Source organism: Perognathus longimembris, chromosome 2 (genome assembly GCF_023159225.1).
Source record: "Perognathus longimembris pacificus isolate PPM17 chromosome 2, ASM2315922v1, whole genome shotgun sequence".
NCBI classification, from domain to species: domain Eukaryota; kingdom Metazoa; phylum Chordata; class Mammalia; order Rodentia; family Heteromyidae; genus Perognathus; species Perognathus longimembris.
Window position 1 is genome coordinate 145,891,304 of NC_063162.1, and position 17,064 is coordinate 145,908,367.

Consider the following 17,064-nt stretch of genomic DNA (forward strand, 5'->3'; position numbering starts at 1 on the left):
AAAAGCCAAGCAAGAGCATGAGACCGTAAGTTCAAGTCCCAGTACCAGCATGAACAATAACAGCAACAAAGGAGCTTTAGTCCAGGCTAGCTCCAGACAAAGAGTGAGATCATGGTTCAAAAATAACCAGAGCCAAAGGGGCTGGAGGTGTCTCTCAAATGGTAGAACATCTGCCTAGGAAGCCCTGAGTTCAAACCCCAATACTGAAAAAAATGTCTGTGGGGGAAGCTATTAAGCAATTTCACTAACATTTTAGAAAGTACTGGCTATATATTAAAATAAAATAGTATTAAAATGGTTACATTGATTAAGGTATATTAAAATGAATGGCACTCGTTTCTATTTTACTTTTTAAAAATTATGTTTGTGTCTCATATGTTTCGTTTTCTTTCAGGGTAGCGTAAGTGATCGTGATAAGGTAAGTCATGAGAGGAGAGAAATTCAAGGAGCAGAGAAGGAAGGAAAAGATGGATCATCTGTGTGGGTACTGAAACGAGTAGGAATTCCTAGCACAGAGTCATGCTGGACCGAGCGACAGTGAACTAGACAATGTTCATGTGACACTGTTCAAGAAATGAGGATACATGTTCCAGGGTGATAGATGACTGTACAGTACGCCTGTGTGATGCGATAATGAGTGGTTTGCAACTCGATGAGCTCGGAGCAGACAAACTGTTGACCAGGCAAACCATCTGCATGTAGCCATGAGGACCCGATCGGTGATTGCCCTGTTGTCAGGTCTACTGCTGAGACGGTTGTAGTGAAAAGATACTTACTGCCACTTGCACAGACCCAGGCGAGGAACTGGGTCCTCAGAGGAGATGGAAGTTAGAGCAAGGAGGGAGAGGACACATTTGCTGGGAACATTCTGGGAGCTCTAGAAAGCACCTGGACAGAGGGGGAGGAGATAGAGAATGTGCTGAGAACCTGGAGCTTGGATTGGTAAACCCATAGAGGTTAAGAGGGAGCTCTGGTGATCTCAGGCAGGGGGAATAGAGTCAAGGCTGGTAGACTGGGGTGGGGTGGGGGGGACGGTAGGGAGGGTGAAAGTCCATTCTTCACTTCTGCTGGAGGACAGAGGTAGGTGGAAAAGGGCAGTCCTACCTGAGTCTGAGGAAGTGGGCAGGCCTACCTCTTACACCTGGGCCACCAGTGCTGAAATCCAGCAAGGCCCATCATCCCAACTTCTCAGGCGGTGCTTCTGCCTTGATCAGGATGGGAATCTTGAAAGTCTCCTAAAAGCCCGTGTTGTTGTTTGACCACCAACCTGTAACACTGTTATTTGATGGTAGAACCTGAGGGGATGTGGCCTAGTAAAGGAAGTGAGATTATTGTATGTGTTGATTTTTGCAGTGGATGTTGGGACCCGCCCACTCCCCTCCCCCCCACTTCCTCTCCCTCTCTCTGCTTCCTGGTCATCATGAAGTCAGCAGGCTCCTCCTCCATCTGCTCTGCTATGAGGTAAGAGCCACCAGTCACCAAGACAACCAAAGCAAGAAACCAAAACTTCTAAATCCATGGGCAAAAAACACACACAAAAAATACCACAAAAAAACATCAACATTTCCCCTTTAAATTGAGTTTTTTTCATATTTTGTCATAGTGATTGAAAGCTAACCAGCATCGCTAGATAAGCAATTTCTTCAGCCAATAATAGCTTCACATTATTACTCAGAGGCAGATGACTTACAAATGGGAGCCTTCAGTGTGATTCTCTGCCCTTTATCCAAATTTCCCATGATCCCCTATACGTGGACTCATTCTCATCCTACCCCAAAGGAAACATACAGTCTTTCTCCCAGAGCTGTGTCCTGCCATAGAAGGCACCATTGGCCTGCGATGTCCTCCCTCCTCCCTTCCTCCCTCCCCAAACTCACCTCATCACTTGTCAATGATTTCCTGTCTCCCCCAACCATCTACTTTTGTCCGTGTCCAAATGGCCCCTCTACATCTGGAGTTCTACCATAGCCTCAGTACAGGCCCTCCTGCTATGGTCCACACAGCCCTGTCTTTCCAATACTCTATTTTATCACAAACTCTTCAGTGGCTCCTCATCATTCTCCGGATAAATCAAAGCTCTTCCCCATGCTCTGTAGTCTCTCTCCCCTGTCCAGCCTTCTCTCCTGTGCTTGTACCTCATTCTCAGATTCCCACCAGGCCTGGAACTTTGAATGGGCTGTGCTTGTGGCTGGCACAGGGCCTTGAAGGAATTGCTCTCTCTGTACAGAACGCTTTCCCTTCCCCCTCTGCCCAGTTAACTCCTAGTTATCTTTCAGAGTCAGCTTGGACAGCCCTTCCTGGAGCTACCAGGCCAGGTCACAGCTTCCAGTTAGATCCTGTTTCAGGATCCTGTGTCAGCTGTAGTGTTGCCTTTTGTCATTATTTGTTCAGTGTCTATCTCTCCTAATAGATTCCCTAAAGGCTTGAGCTCTCTGCAAGGGCTTGGGATCATGTGTGTCTTTGCTCAATATTATATCCCAATACAACCCAAAATGTCCTGTACATAGTAGGTGCTCAATGAGCATCTGCTAAATAAATGAACAATTCAAGAGGTCCCCAAACCCCTCAAGCTTTGCTAAATCCAGGGTCTGTATGTGATTTCAATGATTTTGGAAACTCAGTTTCACTCAGTAGATGTTTATAAGGCCCTGGCTCTATGCAGGCTTTGCTCTAGGTCTATTGTCTTCAACTGCTACTAGGCAGATTGGAATGATGGTGTTGGAATGGGGGAGATTGTCGGATGACGCTAGCTAAGTTCCAACTCATATTGGATATCGAGGCTCATACTGGTTTTTTCCTTCCTTCCTTCCTTCCTTCCTTCCTTCCTTCCTTCCTTCCTTCCTTCCTTCCTTCCTTCCTTCCTCCCTTCCTCCCTTCCTTCCTCCCTTCCTCCCTTCCTTCCCTCCCACCTCTCTCTCTCGCTTGCTTTTTAGTACGTTGACAAGTCTTAGTGGCTGATGTTCATGGTAGTCACCTCTGTCTGTCGGACAGTGTCCATGTGCCATGCTGGCCCTGCCTCTGGGTGGTGAGGTAAATAGCAACAAAGGGGGTGGCGGGAAGGGCAGCCCAAGGAAGCTTGAACAAGGCCTGTGGGTTTGCACGTAAGCACAGGCACCCACTTCCTGCATCAGATCAGCCCAGTGGGTTTCTTGGGTTAAGCCCACCAGATTAATAAAAGGAATGAAGGGACATGAGCAATCAGAGATGCTAAGTGGTTTCCAACTCCAGCAAGCGAGATTATATATCTGTATTCAACCCCCACTCCATAAAATGTTTTCTCTCCTCCTAAAGACTTAGTGGAGCTATTTTCAGTGACAAACACTCCGGCTTTTAGGCCAGGCTCTCTTGGATTTTGGCTTCCTCTGGGTGCAAGGAGAAGAAAGCAGCAGATGCCCCACTAGCAGCCGCCTCAGTGCCAGCAACCTGCCTGGGCTGCGCTGGGTGCCCTGGGCCTCTTTTCCTGCCTGCCCTTCTCAGCTCCCACGGTTGCTGACTCTTTGCCATCTGACCATCTGCGTTGCCCTGCCCCCACATTTCTGGCTTGCTGATGCTTGCAGAACCTTTGGGTGCCCATCTGGTCTAGCCCTATGGGTGAAGAACTCTTGCCTTACCTCTGCTCCCTAAACACCCTGTGCAGATCGCAGCTCCTCATCCCGTGGTCTCCATTGCTGCTGAGGGGCCTGACGAGACACCAAAGAAGACCAGATAGTGAGGAGGCTACTTACCTATTGTGGTTAGTGTCACCACAAGCAGCAAGCACGACTGGACAGATGATTACAACTCCAGTTTCCCACCCTCCTCCTTTAAAGAACTGGATTTTCATTCCTCTTCTTATTACGTGGTGCTCATACCAGGGCTTGAAGTCAGAGCCTGAGTACTGCTGAGTACTGTCTCTGTGCTTTTTTTTTTTTTTTTTTTTGCTCAAGCCTGCTGCTCTTTTATTTGAACCACAGCTCCATTTCTGGCTTTATTTATTGGTGGTTAATTGAAGGCAAAAATCTCTGGGACTTTCCTGCCTAGGCAGGCTTTGAACTTTGATCCTCAGAACTCAGTTTCCTGAGCAGCTAGGATTACAAGTGTGAGCCACTGGGTCTCGCCGATGATCAATTATCTTTATAATCAGAGTGTCTAGGATCTATACATCCGTAGTACACAGGGCTGACCTGAGGGTGGTGCCGGGGAGGAGACTGCATACTGGAGGATGCTCTGATGTCAGCTTCCTAAACTGATCTGGAGGAAACCAGGCCCGAGGGCTTCTGTGGTTAGTCCTGCCCTTCCTTTGTGGGAGTGGCAGGGCAAGAGCAGGAAGACAGTTAAAGTCTGGGCTTTGGAGTCAAAGATCCTCAGGTTTCATCTAGAGCTTTACCCTCAGCTCATCCCAATTTCTCCATTGTATCTGTGGCTCCACTAATCAGTGTTTCTTCTGTGTGCACTAGGACAGGTGGGACAATGGGGTATTAACATTTGACAGCAAGTGGGAAACTGCACAAGTGCTCATGGCTGTCACTCAGTCCAAGGAGACCACTCTGCTGCATCAGGCAAAAAGGACACAATGGTCTCCATCCCTCTCCTTTCTTTTATTTCTTGAATAGTAAAAGTAAGGCATACTCACGACAGGAGAAAATACAACAGTGTGTACAGGCCTTTTGGTCTTAACAATTCTCTTATCTGGAATACTACTCCACAGAAGCATAGGTAACAAAACTCATAGATTGTGTGTGTGTGTGTGTGTGTGTGTGTGTGTGTGTGTGTGCATGAATATGTATACATGCAAACAGACTGGTAGATGGACGGTGATCATGTTTTTGTGACAGAGAAAATGGTCACAGGGAGAACAAGTGGGGAGTGGAGGCAGAATGGAAATGGCTGTCCAGTGTTAGAACTAGAGGAGCCATGGAATCCAAGGGTACAATATCCACTGGGGGTGGATGGATATTTAAAATAACAAAAAAATTGTGTGGCAGAAACGTGTACAGTTTAGGAACTGGAAGTCCAACATGTTAGCCACATTTTCCTGAAAACCGAAAATTGGGTAATAATGTAGATTCCCACAGGGTTTTAAAGAATTAAATGGAGGTGACATATTTAAAGGGTTTTGCATTGTGCCTAACAACCAACTCTATACTGAGTATGAGCTTCCTTTTTTTTTTTCTTATTTTATGTATTTATTTTTGTTTCATGGAATTGGAACTGGAATCCAGGGCCTCATGTAGACAAGGCAAGTGCTCCACCATGAACCTTTTCCCCAGTCCTAAGGGTGCACAATGATTGTCACTGATGTTGTTATTGCCACTGTGTTGTGTTGCTATGGTTACAGCACTTCAGCAGGACGGTGTCAGGAATACAGTCGTCCCAGTCCCAGACATTTTCTTTTGGAATAACTTCATTTATTTGTTACTATCCTTTTTACTTGTTTATTTACTATCCATCTATTTGTTTCTTCCTTTTTATCTCCCATAAATGGACTTCTTTAGGCTGTGTACCCTTGAGGAAAACTTTCTATCTGTAGCTATAAATCCATGAAGTGTATAAAGATGTTTTAGATAGCAAAGGGCAATGACCAATTTCTTACTTCCTTTCTCAGGCCTGGCTCCCAGCTGGTGGACATGCCTTAAGTGAAGACATCCACATCTTTGTCACAATTTTACACATACCTGAGGGTAGCAGTCATAAAGGCTTGCTCAAGAAAAAAGGACTAGGAATTCTGAGGTCAGTTCCTGTTCCTTGGCGGCAGCTTTGTAGCATTGACTCTGAAGCTTCTTGCCGGACATTCTGGTCCAGTGGTTCTGTCCTTTGGGGGAGATTCTGTATGTTTCTACTTTGCGCTTAGAATGGCTGGCTTAAAAAGTCTTAGCTTGAATATTCTGCACTCTGAGGGCTTGTCGTTGTCAGTAAAACGAAGCCTGCCTACGCACTCTTCTATTCTTGATTTATAAATAGGCTCAGCTGCCTAACAATTACACATACTCTATTTTGCACATGTACATTCTCTAAGATTTTTTTTTTTAGAAGGCAGGTGGCTTTTACTCTGATGAAGTTAATTTAATCTTACTTTCTTCCCTCAAGTAAGTACATTTAGGAGAATAGAGATGAGACATTTGGTCTTCAAAGCCCAAGGAACAATCTCCAACATGCACAGAATCTCCAGTATCAAATTCCGAACAGAGCTTCACAGAGACAGGCCCAGGACTGGCCTGTGCATGTGGTGAGAACGTGTGTACCTGTGTACTTTGCATCGTACATGGCTTCACATGTTTTTGGCTGTGAAAAAATACCAGTGACAAAGACAGTAAGACTAATGGGATCTGGGAAGGCAATGAAGATGTAGCTCTAAGCACAATTAAGGACGCTGATGGAAGGGACCAGAGGGTCTCACATATACTAAGACCTAGGAGAGATTTTCCTGGCAGCCCCAAGTTGCCTCAGTCCTAACTGGGCCAAAATTTCCACTCTCCAGACAGAATTGGGACCCGAATAACAGCATTCCACCATTTCTCCTTGACATTCCACTATTTCTCCTTATAAGGAAGAAAGGCAGGTGAAGAATAAGGCTCTTGTACGTGGAGAAAGTGAAGAGGAATGAATGAAAACATTTGGTTGGGCATCGGTCAAGCGGGGACTTTGCTCTCTGGCATCTAGAGCTTTCTTTGGACATTCAGGGCTGCTGAGGACAGGGTGCAAAGGAATGAAGTCTGGCCCCCGTGCAATCCAGCGTTTTTGTTGTAAATTCAGGAGGTTGGTGGACCTGAACCCAAAGCACAGCCCAGATGCTTCGGGGACCGTCGTGTGTAGCGGATATGGGACCAGAAACGGAGCCGACTTAACAGAAGGGGGATGGATGACAGTCAGGCTTGTCAGATGAAAGACAAGGCGCCTGAGGGTGGCTATTACCCTAGAGGGCAAAAGGCATGATTCTGCAATTTGTGAGTGTAGAGGAATGCAGGCAGCGATTGGGTAGATTTTCTCGTGCAATCTAAAAAAAAAAAAAAAAACAAAAGCAAACCCTAGTCTGGTCTCCTTCCCATAGCCCCGGGCACTGAGAATCCGGTCGGACCAGTGGAGGGCTCCACCGAGTCCTCCAGTGCCCCGCGGTGGCCCGTGGGCGCTGCGAGGGTGTGTGGGCCTCGAGGGGTGGGTGGGTCTCCAGGGGGTGGCTCGGCAGCACCGTGCCGGACGGCTCGTCCGCGCGTCTCGGTGAGTCCTTCCTGGTCCAGGTGGGTGGGCAGCCTACCTCGCCGCGGCCGTCCCCTCCCACCCCCGCCCCGCAGTCCCACGGACCCCGCCCCCCCGGTGTGTGGGGGTGGGGTGGAGACAACTGATCGGCAAGCAAGGGGCGGTGGGGGGGGGGCGGGTGGCGAGGCGAATTCCTAGAAGCCCCTTGTAAGTGGCTGCCCAGTGCTGGATGGAAGTCAGCCTCCCCGAAAGACGCAGATCGGGGCGCGCACACTCCCCGGTCACAGAGAGGCCTGGCTGGGCGGGTATGTGGGGGGGGGGGGTTGGGGGGGGATAGAAAGGTGGGAACGCCTCCTTCGCCATCCCTGCCTACCCGGGAGAACCAGTGCCTAGCCAGGCCTGCCAGCGGCGGCTGACCCCCTTCCCCCCGGACTTTGGGGTACGCCCGGTTGGTGGAGCGGCGGCGGGGGGCAGATAACGGCGGGCCCGGAGGAGGGGTGGGGGGGCTGGGTACCTCTGGGACACCCGTCCCCCCGGCCGATCCGGGAGTGGGGACGGTGAGTCAGGTCTCGGGCACCCGCGAGTCGGGAGGGGGGGCGGGGCAGGTCAGGAAATGACATCAGAGGCCTATGTTAGGGGAAGGGTGGTCGGTGCCCGGCGGGGTGGGGGCGAGGGGCGGGGTGGGGGGGGGTCTTGGCGGAGCCTGGGGCCCCGGGGCAGGAGCGGGGCCCCTTCCTGGGGGAGTTCCTAGCTCGCCCGCCCTCCCCAGCTCTCCCCGCCCCCCTCTCCGGGCCGCTCCTTGTATGGTCTGGGCGCCGCACTCCGCCCGCCCCCTCCCGCCCTCCCTTTTCCCGGCGTCCGTCCCTCCACTCCCGGCTGGAGGCGGCCGGGGACCCGGACGCACAGTCTGCGGACCCAGCGCCCAGCGCTCACCGGGACCCGGAGCGCGCGCTCCCGCCGGCGGTGAGGCGCGCGGGGCGGCCCTGGGGAGGGCGGGGGGGAGCGGGCGCGGGGCGCCGGGGACGCGGGGCGTGGACGCGGTCGCCGAGGGGAGCCCCGATCGCCGGGGAGTCCACTACTCCGGGCTCGGCGCCGCGTAACCTGGCGACCCACCCACCCCCCCACCCATCCCCAGCATCCCGGCCAGCGCAGCCATGGCGGCCCCCCGCCCGCCGCCCGTCATCTCCGTCTCGGCTCCGGCTTTTTACGCGCCGCAGAAGAAGTTTGCCCCGGTGGTGGCCCCGAAGCCCAAAGTGAACCCTTTTCGGCCTGGGGACAGCGAGCCTTTCCCGGCGGCGGCCGGAGCCCAGCGTGCACAGATGGGCCGGGTGGGCGAGATCCCCCCACCACCCCCGGAAGGTAATGCCGCTGGGTTTGGGGAGGTGGGGAACCGGGACACACCCACCCCCCCCCACCGCAGTTATGCAGCTGGGCTTGGGATGCTCGGGAAGGTGGGTGCGGGGCGGGGGCCGGGCGCAGCCATCCCGTCCCGAGCAGATGTTCTTACCTCATCGCGGAGCCCGTGGCTGGGAGCCAGGCGCCTGGGACGGTTCCAAGTCTCCCGCCTGGGGGAGGGAGGCGGGAATGTGGGCCAGGAATCTTCGCCTCCGGATCGGTTCTCCCAGTGTAACGGGAGCCGCTCCGCTCACTCCTAGGCTGGTCCAACACTGCCCTCACCCACCCCGCCCCCTCCCCCCGGGCCTGCGCCCTCCTCTCCCCTTCCCCACACGCCCGAGACCCCGGAGAAAGTTCTTGTACCAGGAGTTAAGAGCTGTCGACCGAGGGGAATGGGGGCCCTTACTGATGCCCCTCTTTTTTTCTTCCTGCCCAGACTTTCCCCTACCCCCACCTCCCCTCTTTGGGGATGGTGACGAATCTGCAGGTGCCCTGGGAGGGGCCTTCCCACCTCCGCCTCCCCCGATCGAAGAGCCTTTCCCCCCTGCGCCCCTGGAGGAGGACATCTTCCCCTCCCCGCCACCTCCAGTGGCAGAGGAGGGAGGGGCCGAGGCCCCTGTCCCGCTCCCACCGCAGGTATGGGGGGGGGAGAACTTAGCTGCTCTTGGACACCCCTAAGAGCAGTGTGGGCACTGGAGGACCCTTCCTCTCACTTCCCCTGCCCCTCTGTCTTGTTGTGGGGGGGGGGCAGGGAGGCCTGGGATGGGTCCTCTGACCCCCCTGACCCTCTAGCCTAGGGAGAAGGTGAGCAGTATTGACCTTGAGATTGACTCTCTGTCTTCACTGTTGGATGACATGACCAAGAATGATCCCTTCAAAGCGCGGGTAAGGGAGGGGACAGGGGACAGTAGGAAAGGCTGTGCCCCACGGGGAGGAGAAGGGGCGGGGGGGGGGGGACAGAGGAATTCAGAGGCTGGGAGGCCCCTAAGTGCACATCCATCCTCTCTGCCTCCCCTCCCAGGTGTCATCTGGATATGTACCCCCACCAGTTGCCACTCCGTTTGTTCCCAAGTCCAATACGAAGCCTGCAACAGGGGGCACGGCACCCCTGCCTCCTTGGAAGACCCCTTCTTCGAACACACAGCCTCCAGCTCAGGCCCAGCCTCAGAGCCAGGCTTCTTTCCATGTCCAGCCCCAGGCTAAGCCCCAGCCGGTGTCCTCTGCTAATTCACAGCCCCGAGGTCCTCCAGCTCCATCTCCAGCCCCTAAGTTTTCTCCGGTGGCTCCCAAGTTTACACCTGTGGCTTCCAAGTGGAGCCCTGGAGCCCCGAGTGGTGCCGGACCACAACCTAATAAAAAACCAGGGCCTCCGGAAGCCCCATCTTCCACCAGCCTGGGGCCCCCTCAGCCTCCCAGTTTCACCTATGCACAGCAGAGGGAGAAGCCCCAAGTGCAGGAAAAGCAGCAACCAGCACCCCCACCACCACCTCAAAACCAGGTGAGGGACAGGTCCAGGCCGAGGCCTGGGGGCGGGGGGTGGGTGGAAGGGTGGGTAGGTGTGTGTGTGTGTGGACACCTACTGTCAGGATCCAGGAAAGATGGGAAAGTTGTGTGGAGGGGGAGTCCAGGCGTGCTTGAGGTTGAGTTTTTATGCCTCATTGGTGAGTTCCAGTGGTAGGACGGTAGGGAGGGGACGCTCTTGTTTAAGAGGGGCCTGGCTCACCTGGCATTGGATGGGACCAGACTCTGCCAGCATGAGCAGAGCAGCAAGGTAGGGCTCAGAATTAGAAGGCTTTGGTCCACCTTCTTCTGCACCTTTGTCCCAGACTCTCCAAGGGAGGATCGATCACCAGTCCAGCCTCAGTGTTTTCCTGGTCTGGGACCTTGAGTGAATCTCAGCTCTGAGTACTTTCAATGCCTGAGGGCCCATCTGGAGATAAGAACCGCAGCACCAGTAAACAAGGGAACAGCCAGCTGGGCCAGCTGGGCCAGCGGCCGGCCGCCCGCTGAGTGCCAGGCACTGTGCTCTGTGCTCTGTAGCTAGGACGCTGGAAGGGAAGAGATCTCTTAGAACAGGCTCAGTCGAATGGAATTAGTGGACTGAGGATTGAATTCCCTGCTCACTTTCTCACATGCCATCAGACCGTAGCCAAGTCTGGTGAACTGTGAGTTGGAGCCTCAGTTTCTCAGTCTTCAAAACAACATGGTCCAGTCAGATGGTGGTGAAGACTAAATGATCTAACATGTAGAAAGTACTAGGCTCTGTCTAGAACTCTGTTCCAAATAGAAATGGAACAGTTCTTGCCCCCTAGTTCAGGAGCTTTTTTGAGTTGAAGGGAATCTGATGGTCACCTGGGCTAACCATCATCATGGAGTTCATCTGACCCTGTGAATGATGGTCTGTGTGTATTCTAGACACATCATGGGAAGAAATGCCAAGTGCCCATCAATTCTTGTAACTGAGCGTCCCTGAGTGATAGGAACTCAGAGTAGGGAGCCAGCTTGGATGAGTGGCAAGTCATGAAGTTGGTATGCCTTCAAGGACAAGTATAGTTAAGAATCCCAAGAGGACACCTGGCACTCTGGTGGCTCACACCTACAATCCTAGCTACTCAGGAGGCTGAGTACTGAGAATTGCTGTTTGAAGCCAGCCTGGGCAGGAAAGTCTACGAGATAGTTATCTCCAATTAACAAAAAAAAGCTGGGAGTGGAGCTGTGGCTCTAGTGATAGAGCACTATCCTTAAGCAAAAGAAAGCTTAGGGATAGCACCCAGGCCTTGAGTTCAAGCCCCAGAACAACAACAACAAAAGAATCCGTAAATGAGGGATGTTTGGAATCATACTGGCAAAACTCAAAAGTTCTGATACACAAAGGGTGTTATGAGAACAGAAAGCACAAGGTTCCTTTGGGGGAAATGATGGAACTATATTTGGGGAGGAAGTTGGGGAGAGGGAATAATATTGCCACCAGGGAGTACCTGCCTGTGAGCAAATGGGCATTACTTTGGGGAGTTTTCTGCAAAGTTTTTGCACCAGAGACGTATGAGGTAGGGAGGTCAGTGATGTGTGCGAATTTATCCCGGAGCCAGAATCACATTAATTGCAATGAAAAATAAGACCCACAGGAAGAACCTACAGAAGGAGGCAACTGATAAGCAGTTGGATGAGAAAGGGGAAGGGAGAAGAATAAGGCAGGGAGTTTCTGGGCCTGAATGTGTTAGGGGAGTGACGTGACTCTTGACCAAATAAGAGAAGTTGAGAAGGGGAAATGGTTTGGACCGGAAGAGGAGGGGTCCAGGTGGCAGCTTGTTGAGCAATAGGTTCCAAGAGTACTTGCCCTTAGCTGGAACTGCCAGTCAGCTGGAAATGTGGATAAGGGATTCAGGATGGTGTCCTGACCCAGAGGAGTTCACATGACAGTACGCACTGGGGACCCCGAGGCGGCAGGCTTACAGGAACGGCATAGGCTGAGGGTTTGTGAGGAAGCTTGGCTAGATAGGAAGGAGAAGAGAAGCAGGGCTAGAGGATGATGAGAATCCCAGCGCAGAAACCCAAGAGGGGATTGTAGGACTCTTCAGCTTGACATTGTCCTAGAGCTCCGAAAAGGCCAGAGATTTGACTTTGTGGTCCCTTTGTGGTCTGATGGGAACAGAGTCAAAGGAGTGGTGAGAACATGGAGTTAGCAGTATCCAGCTGGACCCCAAGGCTGGGAAGACATGAGGGAAAGAATGTGTGAATGTGGTGGGGGAGAGTAACCTGTAGGTGAGGGGAGGGGGCCTTGTGTGCCTGGAAACCTAGAGGCAGAAGCTCCTAGATGGACCCCAGGGGCATTTCCAGGGAGCTAGGACAGGGCGGCATGTGTGGTGTCTGCTGTGGACCGTGAGCTAGCTTACACTGGCTGGCTGCCAGGCCTGTAGGGATGAGGTCATCAGTGAGCGTGAGGGGGTGAAGCTGTGGGGGGCTGGGGGAGGGAGGGGGATGGAAAAGGTTTGGAACAGCTGCGCTGGGAAAGGCAACTGGAAATCTGGCTGGAGCCAAGTAGCCGATGGAGGAGCCGGGGGTTGGAGGGCGTGGAGGGCCCTGCAGTGTTTTAGGAAGTCGGTCTGCAGTGTTCAGTTTCCCTCCACCTACTTTTCTGCAGCTCCGAGGCAGAAACAGGAAGCCAGGCGGTGGGGTGACCTGAGGGTGGAGATGAGGCCCAGACAAAGTCAGTGGCTCTGAATGGCCAGAGCAAGAGGGAGGCCAGTGTAGGGGGGCTGGCTGCCCCAGACACATGGAGCAAGTGGGGAGTCAGGCACCCAGCGCTTCTACCCAGGTCACATAACAGAAATATTATGAAAGGAGAGGTGGGGGCATATGGGAGCCGAGAGGTTGCTAAGCTTAGATTCAAGGTGTGCCCAGGTGGAGGGTGACTGATGGAGAGAAAGTCAGTCATGGAAGTTGAGCTGTGGCGTTGCTGCTGGCAGGCAGAGGAAGGCAGTCGGTGGCCGAGAGAGTGTCCTGGAGGGTTCTGGATGAATTTGTCCTTCCGAAGACTAGGTTAGGTGTCTGGTAGTGCACCAAAATGGCAGGAAAGGAAGCTTGGAAGAGGGGAACACTGGTAAAGCTTGCTTTCCAGGGATCCACAGCAGTTCAGAGTTGGTGAGCTGAGTCTCAGGGGGGATGTAATTGAGAGCTGGGAATATCACCCCATGGCTCTGCTGAAGGAAGGCAGAGCAGAGCTCTTACAGGTCTTTTTAGGTGTTCTTTGAATTGGGCCTTCAACTCTCTTTTGGCCTTTTCACTGGAGGCTGGTGCTGTGCTTAAGTACAGCCACACTGACTTTTTGGCTGGTTAGGTGGAGATGCGGAGTCTTTTCTGCCCAGGCTGGCTTTGAACTTCAATGGTGACATCTCAGCCTCCTGAGTAGCTAGGATTACAGGAGCCAGTGGCCTGTAATCTGTGGCCCAGGATCTGATACAGCTCTTGAGTACAGCTTAAGGGGTGGGATGGGCTCCCCAAGTTCTCAAGGTCATATAGTATTCTGTCCCTACCCCCCTCCCCGACCCCCTAGCTCCAGTATTCAGGGTCTCCTACATGGAGAAGTGGGGAGGGGTGGTGGCGAGCCGGGAGCCTCCCCTGTCAGGAGGGACCCCCGGGATGTCTTTGGGGGCTTTGGGGGCTCGGGCTCCGGCAGACAGCTGTGGGGTTTAACCTGTGCTTGCATCCTCACGCTGACAGGGGCTGCCCAGCAGCAGGTGGGACGGGTAGGTGTGTGCGCGCGCATGCGCGCCCCCCCCTCCCCGCGCACCCCCTTTGTGCACGCAGCGCGCCCCTCCCCTGCGGGGGTGGGGGCGTGTCCGAGCATGCTCTGTGAAGTCGGTGCGTGGCCTCTGCGTGTTAGGTGCTTCAGTGACCCAAGCTGCTGTGTGCGTGGCCTCCTCGGTTGCTTAGTTGTTCTGGCCTGTCTCTGTGACTGCTGCGGGGGGAGGCGGGGCGAGGGCTTGGGGTGCGGGCCGGCGGTGGAGATGTGTCCCTGTAGGAGATCTAGGCGAAGGTTGGTCCCGGGTCCCCGCCACCCTGTGATGTGTGTGGTGGTAGGGGGGAAAAGGAAGGGTTTGGAGGGTTGGAATCTGAGCAGCGAGGAAACCAGGCTGGGTGAGGGCCTAGGTCTGGGGAGAAGAAAGGGGTCAGTGGGTTCCTGGAGGGGGTGACTCTTGGGGATGGGAAGAAAGTATCTGTGCTTTCCTAGGTGCGCTCTCCTGGGGGCCCGGGACCCCTGACCTTGAAGGAGGTGGAGGAGCTGGAGCAGTTGACCCAGCAGCTGATGCAGGACATGGAGCAGCCTCGGAGGCATTCGGTAACTCTGTCTGTGGATGGTGAGTGCACCGCCTCTCTGTGAGGTCTTTTCCTCTCCCCGACTGGGTGGCCCAGAGCGGGGTGGAGGATCCCCAATGAGCCCGTGCCTCCGCGCCTTATTCTTCTCTTTGGGGCTCTCCTTCGGTTTTCCAGAGACTTGTGGTCAATGCCAAAAGCCACTGATCCGGACAGAGCCCGCGGTGAGAGCCATGAGCAAGCTCTACCACCTTGCCTGCTTCACCTGCCGCAAGTGTGAGAAGCAGCTTCAGGGGCAGCAGTTCTACAACGTGGAAGGGTCACCCTACTGTGAGGGCTGCTACACCGTGAGTCACACGTTGGGCTCTGGGTTGAGCCATGAGGTGGAAGGGGGTTCATGGAGCCTCAGGAGTCAAGTCAACCTGCTCCTTCTGTCTGTTAGAACACCCTGGAGAAGTGTAACTCCTGTGGGCAGCCCATCACAGAACACATGCTGAGGGCCTCCGGCAAAGTCTACCACCCGAAGTGCTTCACCTGCGTGGTCTGCGGCTGCCCCCTGGAGGGCACCTCCTTCATCATGGACCAGGCCAACAAGCCCCACTGCGTCCCAGACTACCACAAGTGAGCACCCACCCACGTCTCCTCTGGCCTTTTTCTCGGGGGTTTCGTTCATAATCGGTCAGGTAGCCAGGCTCCCACATGGCTTCCGGACAACTCCAGACTCAGGTCTTGCTTTCTGGCCCCTGGGGACAATCAGGGACTTGTCCCAGGGTCCTGGTGGCTGGCGTTGGCTAGGTACATGGACTGCAGTGTGCAGTGACTGCCTACCTGGGGGTGAGATCCCTTCGGCTCTTTTGCTCTCATCTGTTTGGAGCGCTGGTTTCTTTCTAGAAACAGTGCTTCCGGGATAGTCACTTTCTCAGGCTGGCAGGCAAAATACCTGCATGGAGCTAGAAGGCCGCTGGGAAAGGAACACTGTCTGCCTCTACCTTGGACAGGTTTTCGGGATCCACTGTGGGTGGCCAGGACTCCCTGCTCCCTAGCACTATCTAGGATCAGAGGAGAGGCCCTGATACGTTGGTGTGGACTGGGACAGCACAGGAGGGGCCTGCCGCATACTAATGCTAACACAGACCAGGCCTCAGCCACTGCCATGTTGTGACAACTGGGGCACTGGCAGGGTGAGCGGAGAGATCTTTGCTTATTGGTCAGTGTGGTGCTTTGTCTTTGGCCTTTGATGAGAGATTCCTCCACCTAGAAATATGGGTCAGGCTGGGTGCTGCTGCTTGTGGCTCATGCTTGTAATCCAAGCTACTTAGGAAGCTGAGATCTAAGGATCATGGTTCAAAGTCAGCCCAGGCAGAGAAGTTCCCATGAGACACTTATCTCCAATTAACCACTCAAAAACAGGAAGTGGAGCTGTGGCTCAGAGTGCTAAAGGGCTAGCCTTGAGTGAACAAGCTCAGAGACAGCGCCCAGGCCTCGAGTTCAAGCCCTATAACCAAACACACACAAACCCAAAGCATTGTGGGACACATAGGTTGGCCACGGTGGCCACAGAATGTTGGGTTTCTTACCCAGTACCCTCCCAGGGACCATGAAATCCTGAGGTGCTGCTGGCCCCACCGAGCTCATGAGCAGCTAGCCCATGGCCTTGTTTTCTTGCCCCTCTCTCCCCCCAGGCAGTACGCCCCGAAGTGCTCTGTCTGCTCAGAGCCCATCATGCCGGAGCCCGGCTGCGAAGAGACTGTGCGAGTGGTAGCTCTGGAGAAGAACTTCCACATGAAGTGTTACAAGTGTGAGGTCAGCCGTCCCCCTGTCTCCAGGGGCCTTGTCGAGTCTTAGCTAATCTGAAGAGATGGAACTTCCCAGTGGGAGGGGAGGGTGTTGGCTTATTGTGTCATGGGGGGTGTTGGGGGTGTCCAGTGAGGTTACAGAAGAGTTAGCAGAATGGAGCTAAAAGCCGGGTGCCACTGGCTCAATCCTGTAATCCTAGCTGCTCAGGAGGCTGAGATCCAGGAGAGGCCTTGTGGGCGATAGGGAGTCTGAAAGTGGCTGCAACAGGAAGAAGCTCTGAAGCATCCGTTGACCTTTCTAATCTGAAGATCGGGTGGAGTGGAGCAGGGTCCTTCCCCCGCCGAACACCCCTTACCCTCCTCCTTCTTTCTTCTCAGGACTGTCAGAAGGTTCTGTCCATCCAGGCTGATGACGAGGGCTGCTTCCCTCTGGATGGTCACGTGCTTTGTCGGACTTGCCACACTGCTAGAGTCCAGAGCTGAGTGAGACCCGGGGCCGCCTTTCCAGTCGTAGGCCCATTCCCCATCGAGGACCACCCACACTGAGACCAGTCCCTGCCTCCGCCCACCCAGCCCCTCCCTCCTTCCATTCCCAAACCCTCTGCCAGCATCTCCAGTGCTCTGGACCCAGGGCCCCAGTATGGCCTGGTGGGTGCTAAGGCCCATCCTGGGGCTTCAGTCTTTGCTCGTTCTGTAGGGATCTCCAGGACCCCACCCGAGGGGCACCACTTTAGTGCTGCTGCTTTCACCGCTGCACCCGCGACCCTGGCCGTCCTGAGCAGTCTCTGCACTCTGCTTGCTGAGAGCTGGGAGTTTAAACAAAAAAACAAAAAACCCTGACCCTCTGGGAGCCTGGACACCCACCCTGCCCCACGCTGTCAGGTTG

The 17,064-nt window shown here is 54.0% G+C and overlaps 1 protein-coding gene across 1 annotated transcript; it reads left to right on the top strand.

Moving 5' to 3' along the window:
- Nucleotides 1-7,940: 7,940 nt before the first annotated feature.
- Zyx (zyxin) lies at nucleotides 7,941-16,994 on the top strand. The gene is made up of 10 exons (XM_048340399.1): nucleotides 7,941-8,136; nucleotides 8,309-8,532; nucleotides 9,005-9,204; nucleotides 9,361-9,453; nucleotides 9,590-10,066; nucleotides 14,300-14,426; nucleotides 14,560-14,729; nucleotides 14,825-15,003; nucleotides 16,065-16,185; nucleotides 16,557-16,994. The coding sequence occupies exons 2-10, from the start codon at nucleotides 8,328-8,330 to the stop codon at nucleotides 16,659-16,661; spliced, it is 1,677 nt and encodes a 558-aa protein (XP_048196356.1). The 5' UTR covers nucleotides 7,941-8,136; nucleotides 8,309-8,327; the 3' UTR covers nucleotides 16,662-16,994.
- The last annotated feature ends 70 nt before the right edge of the window (nucleotides 16,995-17,064 follow it).

Excerpts from the sequence above, each read along its gene's own strand:
- Zyx (XM_048340399.1), top strand. The coding sequence starts at position 8,328 with ATGGCGGCCCCCCGCCCGCCGCCCGTCATCTCCGTCTCGGCTCCGGCT. Across the intron at positions 8,533-9,004 it reads CCCCCCACCACCCCCGGAAG|ACTTTCCCCTACCCCCACCT; the intron begins GTAATGCCGCTG and ends CTTCCTGCCCAG. Across the intron at positions 9,454-9,589 it reads ATGATCCCTTCAAAGCGCGG|GTGTCATCTGGATATGTACC; the intron begins GTAAGGGAGGGG and ends CTCCCCTCCCAG.